At 39.5% G+C, this 23,264-nt stretch overlaps 1 protein-coding gene across 1 annotated transcript in view; it reads right to left on the bottom strand.

Annotated features, from left to right (window-relative positions):
* The window catches only part of csmd3b (CUB and Sushi multiple domains 3b), a 386,683-nt gene that overhangs the window by 98,697 nt on the left and 264,722 nt on the right, over positions 1-23,264 (bottom strand). The window contains exons 14-17 of the mRNA XM_042434723.1: positions 8,868-9,050; positions 8,210-8,536; positions 6,245-6,439; positions 596-734 (exon numbers count right to left, since the gene is read on the bottom strand). Of these exons, the coding sequence (XP_042290657.1) occupies positions 596-734; positions 6,245-6,439; positions 8,210-8,536; positions 8,868-9,050 (844 nt within the window). The remainder of the gene's footprint in view (positions 1-595; positions 735-6,244; positions 6,440-8,209; positions 8,537-8,867; positions 9,051-23,264) is intronic.

Genomic DNA, 23,264 nt, shown 5'->3' on the forward strand with positions numbered 1-23,264 from the left:
GTACACACAGCATGGTCCTTCTGAAACACAAACTTTTACTTTAGCTTTCTTAAATAGTGGAAATGCCATCATCTACCGAGCCTGCTCTGGCAGCGTTATTTTTTTCCCACCTACATTCTGTGAAGACCTGCTCCTACTCTGCCTCTGATTGGCTCTGACCCTGAATGCAATCAATCAAACTACTGTAAATAAAAGGCGGTGCAACTGCCAATGGCTGTGAAAGAGATAATTTAGCATTCGGATGAGAGGACAAAAAAGTTCCTCTCTTGCATAGTTATTGCTAGTGTGACACTGGTTAAACTATAGTGTGCCAATGGTGGCACATGAGCCTAAGGTTGCGGACCCCTGCTCTATCATCTATTCCCAGCTGAGAGAGGACAGAATATAAACCAAAATATTACCCTGCCTTCCTGATCAATAAACAACTCTCAGTATTAATTATAGCCTATGAAATTTAACAGATTATTACATTCTTGGTGAATCCCCATTAACTTTAAGTCTTGTAAATCTTTGCTTGTCAATCTGATTCTGATGCATTGGCACAGTTCTGCCTTCAGAGCTCTAATATGGTGAGTCAAAGATTTATGCCACCCACCTGTCAAATGTGATTTTGATGGAGCGTCCAGGTTCTGATTCAATCACCCACTCACAGTTGAGGGAATCTTTGTAGTAACCAGGCCACCCTGGAGACAAAATCACTCCACTGGGGGCTGAATAGTGGCCTCCGCATGGGGCTGGAGGAGGAGAGAGGGAAGAGAGAAGAAAATGAGAGAAGGATATGGAGGACTCAGCAGAAAGAGAAGATGAAAGATGATTTGTTTCAAGACCACCAAAGTAAAGTCCAAGACCAGCTTGATGCCTTGTGAGCAGCTGAAATATAGGCAATTTGTACTTTTATTGTAATGAATCTTCTTGCCCTGATGGGAAATATCTGGCTCTTTAGCTGCTAAAATGCTCTTCTATCTTCACCAGTTTTCGCTCTTTGCCTTGTTGGTCCTGGCCAGGTATCGTATAGTAAAGTTGCCCTTAAACCAGAAGATTTGATGAAAGATGCAAAAGTGCTCAGTAGATCTGAGTGGAACAGCAGAGTCTGATGATAATTTTATGTGGATTTGTCACTGTGAGAGACATCTTACAAATTACATGTACTGTAGTCACTTGATCCACTGGTAATATTAAAATATTGATAGCGCAGCATGAAGCATGAAGAAAAGCAACAATCTTGAACATACTTAGAATAACTGTGTGCAGTAATCAGGTCACAGACTGATGGACACACTTGTATCACACACACATCATTAAATCAGTTCTACTGCATGTTCATTCAAAACACAGATGAACTGCATGCTCTATAATTCTCCTTCATTAATGAAGTCAGATAAATACTTAATTGTGCCATACATAATGCAAGGATGGCATTAAATAGTATGCAAAACAAACATTAACACTTAAAATAAACATAATCATCATTTATAACTCCAAATGAGAATTTTTTACAGAATGTTATCTGTTTTTACACAGAAGAGATGTGTTCCAGATACCTTGTAAATTTGATCTGGTTCAGCTTTAATTTAGTATCTTAAGTTTATTTGTTCTGGTCGGCTCCTCTTGAATACAAGTGGATTTTCCATCTAAGTAGTTATAGACATACATTAGCTACAATGCCTCTGTGGGCATGAAATGACCTGGAGCACAATTAACATGGCCTTTCCATTGTACCATCAACAGTAGCTCCTGTATTAGAATTATTATGAGTTAATTGACTGTTGTGAAGATATAGCTAAATCACATATAAAGTGTTAGTACTTTTGTTCCATGTAAGATTAACAGGTCAAATTTACATGTCTATTTTTCTGTACTTTCACACAAGCTGCTGATTAGACTCTGCGTTAATGCCACCTTGACAAATTATTATTTATTTAAATGGTGATATAGTAATGAATTACTCTGACTCTATATTGCCTATAAATGAAAGTGTTATAGTGAGGAATGGATATGATAATTATATATGAAATAGCTGCAGTCAAATTGGAGAGATTTAATAACTAATGCAAAGACTTTTCTTGACTTTTCAAGGTAGTGGTCATAGTTCCTTATGACTACAACATACCACTATGATAATTATATTCAATAATATATAACATTTATATTAACATTTATATTAGGGCTGTCAATTGATTAAAATATTTAATCACAATTAATCGCATGACTGTCAATAGTTAATCGTGATTAATTGCAAATGAATCGCACATTTTTATCTGTTCAAAATTTACTGTAAAGGGACATTTTTCAAGTGTTAATACTCTTATCAACATGGGAGTGGACAAGATATGCTTGTTTTATGCAAATCTATGCATTCATTGTTGGAAATCACACACAATTGAAAACACAAAACAACAACAAAGATTGTCAGAAACCCTCACAGGCGCAGCGTTTAGCTTTTCAAAAATATGCTCAAATCATAACTTATGGCAAACTCAAGCTCAACAGGCAATAGATGGGTAGATTGGCCATCTAAATTCTACATTACTTCAATACAGATTAAAGATCACTCCCTGGATCCCTCACTTCAAAAGCAAATCACACAATGTAATTGTGTCCAACCTCACATGGGAAATATAAAGGCTCACAAAAACATCCCCTTGTGCTATGGGATAAAAACACAATAATACAAAATAAACCAAACAATAAATAAAGTGAGCAGGAAACAGTGGAAAGGGAGTATAAGAAAGAAAATTACTTTCACTCTTTGGTCATTATACAGGTTGTGTATGTTCGATACGGTGGTGGCTCTCAATGGCAATTCAAGTGCAGTCGTTAGATGCGATCCAAATTATTTCACATAGACCCTCGTCCTCTACAATGTTAATTGACCTGCAAGCACCCATTTAGCTATTACTGTTGAAAGCTTGCTGCTTGTAGGTTTGTCCATGGGTTTCTCTCACACACTATCAAGCATGGTTTGCTGTGAGCGGGATGGTATGGGGCTAACGAGGCTTCCCGCGTTAGCATTAGCTGTGTGCTTCACTCGCAAATGGTATTTAAGATTAGATGTCCTCCAATGGTAACTCAGCTCACATCGACAGTAACTACAAATAACTTTGGTCTTGTCAACAGACCCATCTGACAGGGCTTTGAAGTTGAATTTGCTATTCAAATACTTTTTTCTTAACACATTGTTCCTTGCTTCCTTGCCATCCGACTTAGAGCTAGAGGGCTAAACTTTAGGTTAAAAATGAACCCCAGTTCTCTGAAACATGAGATATTTCACTATGGGACATGCTCCCTGCGCTGTCCTCCAGAAGCTATTTTACACAACGCCAGTCTTGACTAGCAGACAGACATGATGTCTGCTCCCTAGAGGAGGGACTTTCTTCTGCTATAAAATCCTGACGTAACATTCTCACTTCAGCCTAAAGCCCCGCATATACTCCCAAGTGTACATGTAAACGGACAGCTGCGGACACCACAGACGCGTAGTAGTTTTGTTATACTACTTTCTGTAGGACGTGTTCCACACATGCACAGTAGATTGGTGTCTATTGATTGTAGTGCAGTGGCCGCATGGTCACAACAATTTGGAGACACGCAGATGTCTGCACAGAGCCTACGCGTACACCCTCTGATGACAAAATTTACGTCACATGGTCCCTTGCAGACCATTGTGTACTCACGGATGCAGAAAGTATAACACCGGCTTAAGTAAGCACACCTCTTCCTCGCTCCAGGTAAGGAGGGTGGTCTGGTGAGATACCTCACTCATGTTTCAGAGAGCCAGGGTTAATTTCTTAACCTACAGTTCTCTTTCAACATTTCAACATATCTCTTCAACAGAAACAGCCCGAAACAGTGTCTAAGATTTAACCATACCACAAGTGGAATGACCACATAGACCTACAGGGGATCACAACCCCTTGCTATTATAAGCCATGGCAATAAATGTGGTGTAGCCCATGACACAAACAGCTGCTCTGATTTTCCTGAATTCAGCTGTCTTATCAACATAGGTGCATAATGCTCACGATGGGCAGAGTGCATTAAGCCGTTCATGCTCCTGCGGGGAGAAAGGAGGATAGAAAGGTGACAGCTCAATAGGGCAGTATGATAATGCCGGGTTAAAAACCTTGGGCACAAACGCGGGATTAGGTTTTAGTAAAACCTTAGAATCCCCCATTAAAAACTGCATACATGACAGGTTCACTGACAAAGCATGGATGTCACTATTGCATTTTGCAGAGGCCAAGGTGAGTGATAAAGCCGTTTTAGAGGAGAGCATCTTAAGCGCTACCTGCTACAACGGCTCGAAAAGTGGGCATGACATCGCATCAAGCACCATTGATAAATCCCACAGTCCCACAGGGCTAGGGTGGGTGAGGTTGACATGTCGTTGTCCGATTAAGCCTGGTAGGCCAGCAGCAGTGATGACGTGTTCAGTAACTTCACCAACATGGTCACTGCCTTCTAGCCTTTTTCAGTCATTGACAACTGAAAGCAATCGGCTTTGGAAGGCAGCCGGTGCCTGCCGAAGTCATGGTGGAGTTATGTGTAGGGCAGAGGTGAGATGCCAGCAGAGGTTCAACGGGATGCAGGCGGGAGAAACCTTTTTCTTCCACGTCGACCCAGTCCAGCACCGATCCTCCCTGGACGGGGTTCTTGGTGGAGAGGGGATTGCTCCATGACCGGCTTGCCTCTTGCAGGCACTCAGGAAAAGGATTTTCGGCCATGCAATGCCAAGCTTTGCAGCCTCTCTCTTGCAGACATCATGCAGGTCGATGCCAGTAGTCGGGTTTGGAGATCCGCTGCCACACACATCCATTGGCTTTGTAGCCGGTGGGAGGATAAAGGGCTCATCACCATCCTCCTTGTCCTCTTCAGAACCAAATCTAATAGACTTGTCCCCTGAGTTGGAGTCATACCCCACGATGTCAGCGTGCTCCACTATCAGGCTGGCCTCACGCTCGTCAGGGTTCAGTTAGCTGCTCCCGTGGAGATGGTGTGTCCCTGGGGACTCTCTGCTAACCCCTGTGATGGGTTGTTTGCTACCCCATCATAGGATCTGCCACTGATAGGCTAGCTTGGTGCGCTATCCTGCGTCAGTGAGTCTTGATGGAGAGACGTGCACAATGCTCACAAGGAGCTTGGGATGCTAGAGTGGCCTGGGCGTGTTGCAGCCCGAGACACATAGCACATGCAGAATGAGTGTCTGCCCCAGCAATTTTGTTGCTGTATGTGCACGCCTTTGCCAGTGGCTTGACCATGTCCATGGTGAAGGAAGGTTCAGGCTCTGTCATTGGGTTGGCTCTGTTCGATACGAGAAGTGGTAAGCAGCTAGTATGGTGGCTAGCAGTAGCAACTCCTGTTGGGTGACAGCCCAACTACTAAACTCAGATAGCTTTGCAGCACTGTGTAGTGTTCAGCGACTGAGTGGTTAGCTCGCTCTATGAACTGTGTTGCTAATCTGTTAGCCACACCTGCCATCTGAGAGGTTGCTTCTGGGAGCGAGAAGAGGTTTAAGACAGAAGAGAGAACGTTAAGTTGGGCTTTTATAGCAGGAGGAAGTCCCTCCTCTAGGGAGCAGACATCACGTCTGTCTGCTAGTTTAAGACTGGCTTCGTGTAAAATAGCTTCTGGGGCACAGCTTGGGGAGTGTGTCCCATAGTGAAATACCAAAAAAAATGTTTAGAGAACTACAGGTGATGCAAGGGGACATCATAACAGAACCTTCCTGTTCCAACTTACTGGTGCATTACGGCTATCTTCTGCTCCGGAGTGTGGATCAGACAATAGACTTATAATCTAAGTCCTCATAACAGAACCTGCATTCATGGCGTCAAAAAATTGAGTGGTGTCAAATCGAAATTGCATTAACGCATTATTATTGTGTTAACTTTGACAGCCCTAGTTTATATATGTGTCAACGAATGTGTCAACTTCACGTTTGAGTTATAGATCTCTCTCCATGTAAAGCTTAATAGAAAGGGTTTTATATTCTCATATTTTTATATTCTCATATACAACTGCAGTGAGAGTATATTTGTAAGCTAGTGGCTAGTGCAGCAGATTATTAACAGTTATTTCCCTGGACATTTAGGTTAACTGGCCACCTCCACAGTTCTTTCCTTCAGCCGTGCTGACAGCAGATAATTTCCACCTCCTGGGTCTTTATGCTGTAGTAATGATGATATCTTGGATGACATATAGTTCCCGAGTTAACAGTTTAATCAACAATCTAGTCAATATTTACCTTCACATTTAGGGATTGGCCCACTCCACATGACTTTTCCTCTTTCTAACTGACAGGAGATGGTCTCGGTTCCTTGGGTTTTGATAAAACCATCTTCACAGACCACAGAGATGGAGCTGCCAAGCTGGAAACTGTCTCCAAAGCGGCGAGCGTTGATAGGAATGCCAGGGTCTGGGCATTCATTATGGCCAAATGCTGGGGTAAAAAGTTACAAAGAGACACAGATATGATAAGAAGATATTGGAGATTGTGTTCACACAGAGAGACAGACACATACAGTACACAAAAATGTTATTAGAGAATATGAAACCTATACTTAACAGGCATTTTGATCTTTCTAAGAACCAATCATGTAGATCCACTGCTGCAACATGATGTCTTTGAGGGTTCAGTCCTGGCCAGGAAATGTCTATAAATGTCTCCTGTAATCTGTCTGTTCTGTATTCTAGCCATGTATTTTTATACATTTGCTCATATTGCATTTCTCGTGTTAGAGTATATCTGCATCGTGCTTGGGTTGAATGTAACTTCTGATAAAACTCATGAGAGCATGCCTGCTTCAGGATATGATCTGGCACATCAGATTATAAGGCTGTCAAGTCCAGCTTTGAAATGTCATGTTTGCCAGCACACCAGCAATCTGGTATGAGCAGGTGACAGACATGGTAAAAAATGATAACTGCTGTGACCCACCATATTAAAAAATGTCATACATAAACAATGTTATGAGCTGAAATCACAGATACACTACACAGAAACTTGTGGACAGAACACTTAAACATTTTGGGAAATATGTCTCTATGTCGTCACACTAACAGTATGATGAGAAGATCATTTTCCATCTCTGTCCTGTATAGAGATGTATTCAGTCTAAATTTGTTCAAAGACTGCAAGCAGGGCAAATTGTTCACCTCCATCAAAAATTAACAAATATGCTTTCCAACAAATCCAAAACTACTTTATGTGCTGTACAGGTTGTATCCTGTTGTCTGGCAAGCTAATCATCAGTAGAATAAGACTCACCAGGGATTTGATCAATACAAAAGTTTTCACAGCTGACAACTTTACAATGAAGACAGAAGTTCTAAAATGCTAACTGCTTCTTAAACCTTAATGTCTTGGTTTCTATTTCGACAGAGGTTAAAGACACAAGATTAGTGTTTAAAAAGGCAGTTTTTGATTTTTTGGAAGGTGTACTGTTTCACTTTTGACGGAACTAGGTTTACAGTTTCCGCTCGCTTAAAGTCTTTGTGCTAAGCAAGGCTAAATACATCCTGGACAAAAAACAATTTGAAAGTTCCCAAAAAGTGTTCTTTTAATGCTTTCCTTGCCATGTTTTCCTTTGTTCTGCAACCTACACCTCTATTCTTAGCTGCCGTAATAACCACATGACTCCTCTTGAATCAATAAAGTGTGCCTTTTGTCTTTTCTGGAACAACTCTCTGTGTTGTTAAAGCCTCCAGTCTGATCTGACTTTTACTGTTTGAAAAGAACTTAATTCTAAAATGAAACATCCAGTATTTAAATGAAGAATAATGGTTGTTACAAATAAAATTATAAGCAGCTACTTCTTCTTCTCAGCCATTTTAACTTTGTTTAGAAAATAGTTTGATTTTGATCATGACAAATGAAGTTTAGGTCACAAAATGGTTTAAAGTATGGATGGATATAGAGTTTTACAATGAAACCACCTCACACCTAATACAAGCACCAGAGGTCTAGGCTGAAAGTCATGCATAAAATTCATATATGGTCATATGAAATGTGCTGCTGTATATGCATCAGCTTCAGAGTCTCTTGCATTATTCTGCCACAAAAGAAAATAAATTTGACCTTAAATAATCTTATTCCTGTCGTAACCATGTATCAAACTTCAACTTGGAGATTTAACCCTATTTTGCAGCAGTATTGAAACTGTATTGAAATAGAAACTTAGAAAAAAAAATAAATGGGAGAATGACATACTGCTATAAGTGATATTAAATCCTCTTCCTGACATGGAATGATCAGCTTGAAACTCTAGCCTCAGTGTGTTGGTATTGGATGTCAGATGGGAAGGACTCTCAGCTCCAGAGAACCTCCCGATGACAACGGCGTCGTTTGTCTCGCCATCTTTCACCGTTAGGGAATCATAGGGTGCCTCTAGGTCAAAGTCATTAAAGGCCAAGTGGATTCTGGAGCCCGGCTCTGATTGGATGAGCCAGACGCAGTTCATGTTGTTCCCATAGCCTTCTGGGTAATCTGGGGAGAGGACGGTGCCTGAGGGTGCTGTGAAGTTGGACATGCAGGGGACTGTGGGAGGAAGAGGAGTACAGAGACAGGAGACAGAGACAGATAGAGAGAGAGACAAACAGAGAAATAGGGAGAAATGGAAATTTAGGAGAGGAAAGGGAGGAGGGGGAAAGAGATACACAGAGAAAAATATTCTGTTAAATATTCATCTCCACAGCATCATCGGTCATCATCTGCTCCAGGCCATAATAAACTCTGTACTGTCACCATGGTGACAGGTCAGATTGAATGTTATCAACGTCACGGCAGAGTGAATGCCATGGTTTTTGAAAAATTCTTTCCTCTGCAGCCATATACTGGAAAATTACCTACAAATGATTTTAATACTTACATATGCATATGGGGATGTTTGCCGACCACTGATTGTTGTCTTGGCAGGAGATAGTTTTCTCTCCAATCAGCTCAAAGCCAAACTGGCACTCAAACCTAAGGATCCCTCCATTTGAAAAACTGTCCCCCTCTCTTATTCCATAGAGAGGAGTTCCAGGGTCGCCGCAACTCTCCTTGTCTATTTCTGAAAAGACAGTTTCAAAATAAGATATTTAGATCTTTGTGGAACTTCCATAAGTCTGATGATATTGTATTTTTCTCCTTGTAATCAAATCCAATGAAAAGGCTTTCAACTAATAATGAGTTGAAAGGATTCCTGTTAACAAGTGTTGTCTGTGTAGCCAAAGCCTGATGTAGCTTATTATCTGTGCTGTAGACCTCCACTGTCATCCAAAAACGATTAAAAATACATAAGTGAGCTCCACCGTTTCACTGGGTAATAAGTTCCTTTATTACAATGTACATGGGTACTGTAGTTCGTTTTGAGTCGATCATACATACACAGCCCTGCTGATGTATATACTAACAAGAGCACCAAAGGTGTATTAATACAAGCTTAAAATATTCCCCCAATAAATTCACTATTTACTCCTGTTAGAGTATCATTTGCTAAGTCTTTATGAAAAATGAAGTACACTGTATATTCATGACTCATTTTTAAAGATTCTGTAGAGATCAAACAGCTTTGGGCTGAGAGTCACAAACTGACTGAGGAAGAGATGGACTAGGGCATAGTTGGTTTTGGTCTTCTCATGGGATTTCTTGAAAATGATTATATGAATATAGAATATCATCAGCCTAATACTTTAACATGGATCTTGACTTCAGGTTCGTAGATACTGTATCTCTATCAAGAAATAATATCTGACATACAGGGGTTGGCATAATAAAGTTAATTGCATCGAATAGAAAAATGAAGCGGCTTAATCACAACTAAAAGCTAAGAGGTAATCTGTCAGAATTCAGAGATAAAAAAAAATATATATTTGTCAGGTGGAAAATATTCACCTTGAAAATCAATCATACAAAACCAGGGAAGAGACACATGAGAAATATACAATATACTGCACAGAACAGAGGGTTTTCTAACACTGCTAACTGGCATACGGGCTTGTAATGCCAACTCAAAACTGCAGTATTTTCAGTATGTTTACTTCAAAAAATGTTTTTCAGAGTCCATTATCATAAAGTGTTATTTTTTGAATACTCTGAAATTGTATGTTCATACAGGAAGTGAGCTGAAAAAAATCAGTCAAAGCCACATGGATAGCTACTATTATTAGTTTCTTGTTTTGACCAAGCGGCAACCTCCGGGGCTGTAAAATGAAGCCAATGCAGAAGGGCCAAAAACTGCAGTTCCTCGAATGGCCACTTGAGGCTGGCTCCAAAAGCAAGTCATACCCTATAGACCCCCATGTTAAAATGCCCAACTTTACAGCAGAAATAAACATGTTTACAGCCTGGTACAAAACTGCCAAGATGGCGACGTCACGGTAACTACGTCCATATTTTTATACAGTCTATGGTCTTGACTGACATCTCTTCAGTCTTCAGTTTTGGAAAATGTGAAAATGATAATTCAAAAAAGATTATGACTAAGCAGTGTCAGTTACATTTAGCAGCCAGCTCTTTCCAAGTCTGTTGCTGGAATCCAGCTTTAACAACATTTGTGCAAACGTCAGCATGCAGTCTTATCAGCCTCAAATACCCAGTGGTGTGAAACACTATGTCATGCTACAGTACAAGAGCTCAAGACATCATCCACTTTGAACAGAAATATACTGCCAACAGGGTAGATTCTTGCTCCAAGATGACTGGCTCTTGGTTTGCTGCTACAGGCAAATTTCTTGAATGCTTCTACTTCTTAGTTCATGTAGCCTAAAGCAAGTTTGTATCCACATCTATCTGTATGCCTTCCTTTTCCTGAGTTTGCAAGTATTCATGGCATCTCTTTTTCCAAATTTAATCTGATCACAAGGTTATATGGATAATAATGATAAACTTTATATTTATTATATAGCAATTTTCTTACCAAAGTTACTAAGTGCTTAATAGAACGAAGAAAAAAAAAAGAATAAAAAAACAACAATTAACAAAGGAAAAACAGAGATCATAAAACAGATGGGAATAAAATGAAGTTACACAAAAAGATAAACTGTCAGATGTGGGATAATAAAACACAGCAAGGTATCAAACATTCATAAAATCGTTCCAATAAAAGAATGTTTTAAGAAGAGATTTAAAAGACATTGAAGATGTTGCCTGTCTGATCTTGATAGGCAGACTGTTCCACGGTTTGGGGCTCTAACAGCAAAGTCCTGGTCACCTTTGGTCACTAGCCGAGACCTAAGATATAACCAGCAGAGCCCCATCCACCGATCTAAGTGAACATCCAGGCACATAGGGGATTAATAAGTCCTTGATGTAATTTGAAGCAAGGCCATTTAATGCTTTAAAAGTGATAAGTAGAATTTTAAAATTTTTTCAATGCGGAATGTAACAGGCAGACATTTTAAGTTGGCAAGTACCAGAGTAATATGTTCATATCTCTGCTCTGACTGATACCGGCATGAAGTGCAATGCAGTAGTCGAGGCTGGAGAAAATAAATGCATGTATGACCTTATGTAAATCAGTAGGAGACAGGGAGAGAGAGAGGTGAAAAAAGCATGACTGGACAACATTTTTCACTTGAGCATCAAAACAGAGATCTGCATCAAAACTAACTCCAAGATTTCTAGAGGATTGCTTGATGTTTTTTGGTCAAGGAACCAAGCTTACTGTGAAGCAGGCCGGTAGAATTTGTGGACTAACGTCAATGACGTCGGATTTATCATCGTTGAATTTTAAAAAGATTTGGGACAGTCAACATTTAACATCACTAAGGCAGGCAAACAGATTATCAAGGCTGTTGGAGTTGTTGGTTTGAAGAGGGACATATAACTGCATGTTACAGAGGTGAGAGATACTATGGTTCTAAATGATCTGGCTGAGAGGAAGCATGTATATTGAAAACAACAGTGGGCCAAGGATAGAGATATAGATATATAAAATGGGCAACAGAGGAACAGGCATTTGCTATGACAACAGAGAAGGTTCTATTGGAGAGGTATGAACATAGTAGATGTAGAGCAGTTCCCTTAAGACCAACTCAGGTTTCTAGACAGTGCAGGAGAACGGAGTGATCGATCGTGTTGAAGGCAGCGCTCAAATCGAAAAGCACGAGGACTGTGCAGTTACCTCTATCAGCTGTTAAAAGTAGATCATTAGAAACCTTATGAGGGCTGTCTCTGTGCTACAGTGAACTCTAAAAACCTGACTGAAAACCATTAAAAGTATCATTACTATTCATAAAAAAATATTAATTGAGTTGAAATAACTTTCTCAAGCACCTTAGATAAAAATTGCAATTTAGAAATCAGTCTATAATTAGTGAGTAATAGGAGATCCAAATTAGGCTTTTTCAGTAATGGTTGAATGATTGCATGTTTAAAACAAATGGGTAAAATTACCAGAAGTTAGAGAACTGTTCATAATTAAAAGAATAAAATGATCAACAGAGGGGAATATCTCTTTAAAAAACTTTAAAAACTTTGGATAATATCTACACCACTGTAGATAGAGGATTTCATTTCGGAAATAATTTTATCTAGTGCTGAGATGTTAATGGTTTGAAACTGGGAAAGTGAAGCAAGATTATTTGTTGGAGGTGGGTATCTTTTGTGGATCAGGTGAAATTTGAGACCAAATGCTCTCTATCCACCCAATAAAATGCACAGTGAATTTCTCTGTCCAGCCATTTTCGGGTAGATCTGTACTGGATGGACCATTGAGAACAGAATTGATTACACTGAATAAGACAGATCCTTCTTTGATTCTATATAAAGGTGCCACTGTGTCACCATAATTCTCTTCAAAATTTCGTGTATGGTATTTCTGGAAATATACCCTCTATTTCCCCAGCCTTCCTCTCCTTTATTCCCTTGCTCTCCTCTCCCATTTTCAGTATTATTTACAGGAGTGGTCCATGGCAGCAAGCAAAGGTGTGTGCCTGTGTGTGTGTGTGTGTGTGTGTCTGAGTGCGTGTTTGTGATGTATTGCATTAATTTCCATCATGACACCGTCTTTATGAGACCCACAGACTCAACCAATCACAACCTGCCTAACTCACATACTTGTGCCCGAACACACACACCCAGCAGAAGAATGGAGAGCAAATTGCTTGGAGAGAAAACAGGCATACTGTTGGAACATTCCTATAGTACTGCCACACACATACCGTACATGCATGCACACACTTTTGCTCCCTAAGTATCACACACAGTGATACACACATCTTTCCAGCTCTCAAACACACACACACACGCACAAATAATCCTATTGTGTTTGTAACAACAAGGCTGACAAATTCACAAAGGGGATTAGGCTCCTTAAAGCATATGTATGTGCGCGTGAATGTGTATACAGTATGTGCGCAACTTCAATATTATGTTTGTGATTACACATCGAACCCCTATTCCATTCTGTTCCATCTATAATATTCCATCAGGCTCACACCATATTTAACATGGGAATACACATGTACGCACACAAACCCGTACACACCACACAAACACACATGCACTATCTAAGAGAGTATGGTAATAGATTTGGGGAGGATAATAAAACTGGAGAAAAAAAGCACTTATTGGCTGTTTCTCTTTTGTGACCATTGTGAAAGTGCTAATAGTGATCAAATGCTAAATGTATAGTTGTATAGTTACATTCATAGTCTAATGTTTATCATATAAACTGTCTACAAACTGTCTCTCTCTGCAAGTGGCTGTTGATATGTTTTATTTTCAATATGAGTATCTCTTAACAAAAAACCAAAATACATTGACTCATTAAACCACATAAAATAATAATCTAGGGTAACTATAATAGCCACAGGAGAAGAGGAACTGAGTGGAAAGTCTATTATGCACTCTCAGGCAGGTTTGCAGCGTGAAGACGAAATGAGAAATTCGGCCGGTCTAATTAGCTTGAGGTTGTCTGAATCTGTGACCTAAAGGGAGTGGCTCAAATTGACTTGTTCACACTGTAGACATCAGTGAGGACGGTCTGTTGAATGAAAATGATCTCCTTTATTACTCTCACAATACTGCCATTTCTTCCCTGCCTCTCACAGCTTCCAAACCAGGCCGCCGAGGCGCTTTTGAGGATTGATTTGATAAGCGATGTGTATAAGAAAGACATCAATTTTTTGTTCTCATTAAAACACACAATCTCTGTCGGATCTTGTTACATAAAGCGCACAAAGTGGGTTGATGGTGTAACTCCCGAATACCTGTAACTTTCTTCAAACTGGACTTCAGGATCATGGATAATAATTGGGCTGTTTCCTTTGATCTGGGCATATTGCGGTGCAGAAATACGTCTCTCTACTCTACACTGCTGTAGAAACTCCTCGACTACAGGCCCATACTCTGTTTCATGACCTTGCACCTGTAATAGGCTTGTGATCCCAACATCATCAGTGAATTTCAGGATGTGCCTGTCCTCACAAAGATTCCTGCCATCATCTATTTGCAGAAAATACAGGTGAGAAAACAGTACACCATCTCTCACCATCTAAGAACAGCATGTTACAAGATCTGAATAAATAACTAAATAAATGTTGGATCAGTGAACACACTATTGCTTTAAGTACACTGTGTTACATCAAAACAAGTGAATAAAACCTATAAAAGCCTGCCAAGACCACAAGAAAGGTTACTTAAGAAAGGTTAAAGAAGCATTTCCCAAGCCTTTTTTCTCGATATAGTAAAAACAGAGCATCTAATGAGCTCTAAACCATCTGGAGCTCCTTCTTGATGAGCCTTTCAAATGACTTCATGACTAATGAGGGCCAAACAACATCTTGCATGTTACACGTAAGTACAGCAGTGCACAGTCAATCCCTGTTCATTTACTCTACTTTAAGAAATCCCATTGTTAGGGAAGTTGCTATTGATGTTTAAAATGACCATCAGCCAGAGTAGGAGTCACGACAATTCTTCACAGTCACTGTGCCATACATGATTTGAAATGTATGGAATATATTATTAAGTATAAATGAGAGAAACAATCCACTTTCTGCAATGAATTTTGACTGAATGAGCTACAGATATAGTGTTTCAATATCAGTAATACTGGTGGCTACAAGAGGACTGAATATTACATGAGTCAATAATTCATGACTAGAAAATGAAACGCTGTTTACAGTCCTGTGATTAAGTTAGCCATGCCCTTCACAGGTTACCTCTGAAGCACACGTGCATAGATTTGCACACACACTAACAAGAAAAAGCAGCCAGCTTTGGCTCACCACCTCTATACTATGGTTGACTATAAAATTGAACCACATTTCTGGTTATGCTGTGAATGAATATTTCATGAATTCATATTTCATGGTGTTTCAGTCGCTCTGAATGAAATGCGGTTAACGTTGTCTGATTAAGAGACTGCTAGGTACTTTGACAACAGTGTTGCAACAGGATTGAGATCTTCTGGGTCCCGGGGACCCAAAAATCTTATGGGTGCAGGAAATATTTACACTAACGCTGGTCGCAACGGGTGGTCAGCATCTTTATCACAGGATAAGACTTGATGTGTAAAAATATGAGAAGTTGTTATTGAGCCTAACAAAGCTTATAAAAGTTTTGTCATCTATTAAATAATATGTATGGTACCAAATAAAATACACTTTAGTTCAATTTGTCTCCCTCACGGATTCTTTCATCGACTCGCTTCCTCTATCTCTCTTGCTTTTTAAATTCACACTAGTCTTGTAGTCCACATGATAAATTGAGTTTAAAAGTAAATCAGGAAACAAAATAGCCACCCTTAATCCAATGTGATCTACCAATCTACAAGAAAAAGAGAAAGAGATAGAGTGAAAAACAGAGTCATAGAAACAAATGGAAAGTGAATAAGTAGAAAAGATAAACTGAGATAAACAGGAGTGGTCAGCTAAAAGGCGATGCAAATAAGGAGAGGCTTTTTATACAGCCAATAGGTTGAGAGAGAAGAAGGCAGAGGCAGTAGGACACAGAAACACTTGCAATAACACACAGGAAAACATAGTATGAATACACAAATGGAGGGAAACGTCAAGAAAACACAGACACATACATGCATACATGCAGTCTCTCTGTCCCTCTCAACATACACACCCCCACCAGTCGAACAAGGGGTCAACTTGGCAGTAAAAATCCACCTTGACATCTTTCCCTCTCATAAAATACATCATATATTAAAAACTGTAAAAAGCAGATGAAAAATCTGAAATAAAATCTCAAAAGTAAGAGCTGACATTATGATGGAATACTAAAGAGAGAAGAGAAGAGAAAAAAAACAGAAGCCTAAGGAGTGATGGTATAAAAACAATCAAAATCAGTGAATTTTGTCACCAAATGAAACTGTGATTTCATGTGTTTGACGCATAGGCCTTAGCTGCAGAGTAATGACAGGTAAGCTAATAGCATGCTATGAGATAAACCTAGAAACATTTGTCATGAGATGAACACATGCACCATCAGACCCTCTTTTACAACAGGCTGTGGAGCAGGCACTTGACGTTTATGCTGCATTTTGTACTCTCCTAGCACAGTGCTATATAACACAGGATGATGGGATAATGCTAGAGGGATGCATCTATAAAAAGCCAGAGCTCGTGAGAATGAGTCGTCGCCGGAAACAATTTCTCAGAATCACCATTCACATGTATTTCAATAAAAATGGATAAGAGGTGAGGCAAATATTTGCAGTTATTGTTCTGTGTTTTGTATTATTAAGGGCCACCGCATTGAAAAAACACTAAAATGCAAGTAATTATGCATACTACCATATGTACTGCAGGCAGATTTACATTCACCATGAACTTTATTAGGAGCATCTGTGCAACCTAATGCAAACCAACACAACAGCTCTGCCATAAAATCTACTTTTACAAAGCTTAAACATTTTTAGTTTTTGTTCACATTGTCAGAAAGGTGATAATTCTACTTGATGTTAATTATTGAGGTCGTAGTGGGTGGTAGAGGTGTACTAGAGTGTATTATACTGAAAAATGTCCCTAATATTTTGCCCCCCTTGTGCACCCTGATCAAGCACTGATTATAAACCGGGCTGATTGGGCCGGTGCCTGGTGGGCTCCAACCTCTAATGGGCCTTGAAACCCCCCGCAACTGTAGCCTCATCATGGCTTTGTTTGCTTGTTTGTTTTTATTTGAGTGTGTGTGTGTGTGTGTGTGTTGAAATATGAACCAATGAATGCAGAGTTACTTTATTTGCAAATAAGAAAAATATTATGATTGGTTTACTGGCTTTGTCTATATCATGATGATGATGATGATGAGTCAGGTCAGGTCAGGTGGTGACCAAGGGAATTTAGTGGCAAGGCCCGCCAGCTGGGTGTGAAAGACGCTTCAAACATCATGGATAACAAATGTTGGACAAGTGGAGCAGCAAAGAGAAAGACAGGATATCAGAGACATTGAACTTTGCAAAAACATACAGTCTATCTCCACTTTTTTTCAAAAGCCGGCTTGCTAGCAAAGAGCCTGGAAAGGACGATGCTAACAGCAAAGAGGAGGACAGTAATGTGGCAGCAGACGCTACTAGTTTAGCCGAGCATCAGCATGAAACTGAGGCAGAAAACCACAGCTCTGAGACAGCCAGAGCCACCTGTTCATCTGCCCCACCCTCATCTCTGCTTGAGCTCGACAGGCAGCCACATCATTATCTGCTCATCTGGAGCCGCCTTCCTTAATGTGTATGTAGCCTTGAGGATGTTTCTCACTTTGCCGGTGACAAAGTGCGAAGGGGAGCACTCATTTTCCCACATGGCGAGGATTAAAAATGAACTGAGAACAAGGATGAGTCAACAATGTTTGAACTCTCTATCAATACTGGCAGTAGAGTCGAAACTCGTCAGAGACCTGGACTTTAATGATGTGGTGGAGGAGTTTTTGGGGAGAGAGGCCTGAAAGAAGACCGTTGCATGAGGTAGGCTTTCTCTCATATTATTAACACATTATGGTCTATCCTAATTTAAGGTATATATTCTTGTCTCTAAAGTGTTGTGTTTATACAATGAAAAGTAGTTGACATTGGTTGTTTTTGGAAAATATTAGGCTATTGGGCTCCAAGATTTTGTGCCCAGGAGCCTCTGCATTCTTAATCCGTGCCTGCCCTTGACATTGGTAATGCATTATTATTATCCATATTTTATAATGCTGATGATTTTCATGAAATCAAATCCCATTTTTGATGCTATTTAGGATTGAAATTTTTGTTTTTACATTCAGTAATTTTCTTTCTATAGTGGTTTTTATTGGTGGTGGTAGAGTCAGATTGCCTACCTAAGCATGAAGGATTCCCAATTTTATCTCATTAATAATAGCCTCACTGTTTATGATTATTAAGTTACTGCTGACACAAACAAAACATGCTATAGCCGCTACTTCACATTAAAAGCTTTCGACTGGCAAAATACTGGTCGGCTTTTACTGTGAAGCAGCCACAAGAAACTCAATTTGTTACAGAGGTTAGCACCCACTGCGATCATTCACCATCAAAAATGTGTCTACAAAACAAGACAAGGGTTATTTACGGGATTTTTTCATCAGCAGAGTGATGGAACAAGAAGGAGCAGCCATAGTGAGCTGTGCTCTGATGTTGTGTGGAAAACTACTCATGCAGTGTGCAGCATGAAATTGGCTTTAATTATTATTGACAGTCTCGCAGCTAGAAGGTGTGTTTGTTTGGCTGCGCTATAAACAGACACATCAGCTGTTCTTCTGTTGTTTTTCTGACAAAGGTGTGGTTGCTGTAGCATTAAACGTTGCCGCGGCAACAACAGGTGTCACCAAATCAACTTTAAATACAGGTAATGCTCAGTGATCTCATTTAATCTCACTAACTGATCGGTATACTGAGAGGTGTGATGGCTTGTGACAACCATATGTGTTGTTACTCAAGACACATGTTCTGACAACACACACCGCAGTGTATCCGACAGTTCAATCACTATGATGTACAGGTGTCTTTATCTGCCACATCCTTGGTCAAAATGTGGCTTTTCTATGCAGCAGGTGAATGAGGGCAAATGAGCACCTGTGCCTGATCCAACTGTCAGGAATCAGCTGGTGCTTCTAAGTGGACCAGAAGGTTTACTCTGTGTGAATACCGCATCAATCCAACTGGCAGCTGCTGCATTTAAATTATAGAAAGCAACGGTGGTGTCCTAAAATCCCACTCTGTGGCAGCCCTTACAATCTCAAGTACGACGTTGATGGAATACTGCTGAAGCCCCTCAGAGATCTCCCAAAAACAGACTTTGCAACCAAAACACAGATTACAAAAAAAGAAGTGACAGTAAAACCGGTGGATACTGTCTATCCTTATCTTACCAATCCTGGTGGCCACTCACCAGCTACAAATATCACTGAGAAAGTTAATCATACAATACTTTAAGAGATGGACTTTTCAGTTTATTTTAAAGCTGTATGGGCCCTTCTGCCACCATTACAAGAAGAACAAGATGTGCATTTCTTCTGTCTGCTGTGTGTTTTATGAAGTGATAACACGTATTCACATATTCAATATGTACTATTTATTCCAGAGACAACACAATAGAAATACTGTATATATGCTATCAGTGTGCTGCGTTTCATGAGGTTATGTATGAGGTTATGTCAAAATTGACACATGCGATACACAAAATGTATAATCCGGTCACCCTACCCCCCCCCCAAAGAAAAACAAAAGTACATTAGTAAATATAAGTAAAATAAGTAAAATCTAACTAATATGTAAATTATTCATTGAAAAACAACCTGAGATACAAGTTTTAACCTTGCAGAGTGACCTTTTGTAACCATACTGTGGTTATTTTATTTTATTTTCAAACCAACTCAAAAAAAACTTTAAGTCAGACATCTTTCTGTATAATATATCACACGGAGAAACCCTGGCACGCATCCGTGCATTAACACATTCAGTATCTTTTTCATTTCATAGAAAATGAAAATAAATTCCTGAGACGCTGTTTTATTGTTGATCTCAACGCATAGAGAAAAATTTAAGGCAAATATTATGCTTAGAAGGTTTCTGTATATAGACATATTGTATAACTCTTCTAGAAACACAAACATACACACACTGATTTATTAGGCTCTAAAAACTCAATGACACCTCTTTATGGACTGTGCAGAAATATATAAGCTTTTGATAAATTCATTTATTCATACGCTGGACAGAAACTCACTGAAACTTTAATGTAAACGATGTCAATAATGTTGCAGTGCTCACTTCAATCTATAGCTGTGACATGCCATGGTTAGAGTAGACTGAGGGATTGCTGTACACACAGTCTGGACCGCTATGTGTAAGTGTGTGTGTATGTGATTTGTATGCCTTACAACAGGGAATGGAGTCAAAGTGTTGCCAGGTTGGTGACCTTGGCTTTAATAATAGATGAATGGTGACAAGAAAAAGAGAGGGACAGAGAGAGTCAGACAGAGAAAAGCAGATAGAGAGGGAAAAATAGAAATATAGAAGGGGGACTGGTCATTTGATAGGTGACAGATGAGAAGAGGGGTGCCTGATACAGGAAATGGGTTGAGAGAGAGGAGGGTAGAAGCAGAGAGACACAACATAAGTGCATTAGAGAGCAACTGACAGAGAAAATGTTGTGATTTCAGATGAGAGAATGGGAGATAGAGAGGGGACTAATGAGGAAAAATGAGATGAAGAGGGAAGCAGAAAGAGAGAGGGGAAAGAGGGAGCATGTGAGGAGTGAAAGAGGTGAGTGACTTGGTAGAGCTTCGTTGGCTCACTGATGGAGGACCTGTCTGACACATACACACAAAAAACACACACACGCACATACAGTGTGTAGTGCATCAGTGACTTTGCAGCAAGGCTAGAGTTACTGATAATGTTTATATTTCATAGTCAAGGTCTATGGGATGTGGCTTTAGGAATACACACACACACACACACACACACACACACACACACACACAGTCAAGCCCCTTTCTCACATTTCTCAAAAACACATGCACAACCCACACAGCCACCCACTAACACCGCAAGCACCCAAGTTTATAGTAAATCTCGTGGGTGATGGAGCCAGCACCCACAGACAAACACATTTATCATGCACCGAGTATTGATAGAATTTTTTCAGGGTATTTGGGTTTGAGTGAAGATATATACATCCAGGTGAATGTTTTCTGCGGTTTTTTGTCACTGTAGTGTATGAAAATGTACATTAGAGAGATATATTATTGCTCTGGGTTATTCCAGGATAATAGAACACAGACGATGCTGCACTTTTGAGGCTGATATTGATATTTGACAATGAAAAAAAACCAAAACAAATAACGATATATCGACCAATATTACTAACATAAGCATATAAAATAAACAAAAAGATCTCTTATATTTGGTCAAATAAAATAACTATGACCAAGATACACTATTTACTGAGGAAGAAAAGTAATCTCGTCAGTGCACAAACATGTCTTTGGCATTTCTGTTCCGAAGTTTCTTCCTACTTATCAGCCAACATATGAGCCAAAACCAATTTATCTGTGGGATGCTAACACCAGCTGAAAAATCTGGCCAGTCCAGTGAACACCTACAATACCAACAATTTTCTAGCATTTGACTAGTCTTGTGAGATAAATAAAATACAAATGTATCGCACTGGTCTTTATGTAAGTATAGAATAGAATAGACCTATTGTACTGAATACAGACAGTTAATCCCTACAAAGAAAAGAACATCAGATCACCATGCTCGCTCAATGGAGCATTATCATGAGCATGGATGCATTTAAATGGTGGTTCTCTCCATTAATTTTTCTATTGATCCCTATGGGGATATTACCCAGGAGAAATGAATTAGGCTATGTGCAGCTATTGTGATGGAGTTCCTAAGCAGATGCCCTTTATGATTTCAAGTTGGTTTGACCCCTGGGACATTTTTAAACGTGCAGTTCTTTATGTATTCATGGGCTTTAAACTATAGCATGGTTTAGAGCACATTCTGGCTCACACTTCTTAAACAAAATCAATGAAACAAGACGTTTGTATTGGTAGAGTTCCTTTAAGGAAGTCAGATTTGTGGTAGTATATGAGATGTTTATAAATGCATATTAAATGCTGTCATATTTGAAAATGTAGAACAAATCTAAAATCCATTTGGACTGTATGTTCTTTGAATCACCACATAGTGACTGTATCATTTACATTTCAAAGTGAAACCCAAGGAGTATAAAGGGCAATGATATATCAAAACAATGTGTCATTGTCACACCACTTCTCGAACTCACTGCATTACCAGATTCAGCACTGTGACCTCATTATGACAATAAATCCACAGATGATGACACTCAAATGAGGCACACAAAGTTCATTTCTGCAGCAAAGCACCTCTCTGTGTTTCATGGACTGTTATCAAATTCACACTACATCTATCAAACAGAGAACTTTGGAAAGGTTAATATTTCTTCGTATGGTCAGAGCTGAAATCAACAAAACGGATAAAAACTCAGCTTGTACTTGATATTAAGATGAAGGTCAGGTGTTGCGAAACAAACTAATTTAATTAAACTAAACAGCAAACTAACAGAAAATGTATCTTGCTGTGATAAATACTCTATAGTTTTAAAAATAAAATACTTTCTGTCTGATCAAGGACCTTTTCCTTCAAGGGCTTTTCAGTGAAAGATCCTAAGACACTAAACTCCACAAGGTTGTCTTTTCTTGGAGTTGTAACACCAACATTTTGTAAAAGCAAATTGTTGATATGAAACTCTCATCTAGTAATGCATCTCAGAATACCAGAGGCATCAGGATCATCCTTATAATGGTCTGACTGGGAGTCTCCCACATGTGAAAGACTATGTCTAAGGGTGGACGTGCACCTGGGTAGACCACAACTTTTGAGGGTATTCTTAAAGAAACAAATCATCTACAAACAAAACCATCAGTACTGCTGGACTCATTGAAGATGACTGACATGTAGTGACCTTTGAACCCTCTGTGTGTTTAAGATATGACAGGATTGCCTGCGTCCACTCCAAAAACAATCAGTGGAAGAATCAGTGTCACTTCAAAATCTGTGCAAGCATCTGATCAGCTCTTGGTAAATGTATTTTCTCCAAATTGTTCCTGTGAATGAATTTTCATATATGTGTCATATATGAAATGCTCCTATTTTCATATACTGCATGTGCCATGTATGAAATGCTCCTTAGACAAGCAGACAGTGAGGGACAGACAGCTATCCTGGTCGAGGTGACCTGGCTTTATGATTGTTGCCATAGAGACAGTGCTAAAGTTAACAATTTAATAGCGATGTCGT

This window comes from Thunnus maccoyii, chromosome 15, assembly GCF_910596095.1.
Source record: "Thunnus maccoyii chromosome 15, fThuMac1.1, whole genome shotgun sequence".
In the NCBI taxonomy this organism is placed as follows: domain Eukaryota; kingdom Metazoa; phylum Chordata; class Actinopteri; order Scombriformes; family Scombridae; genus Thunnus; species Thunnus maccoyii.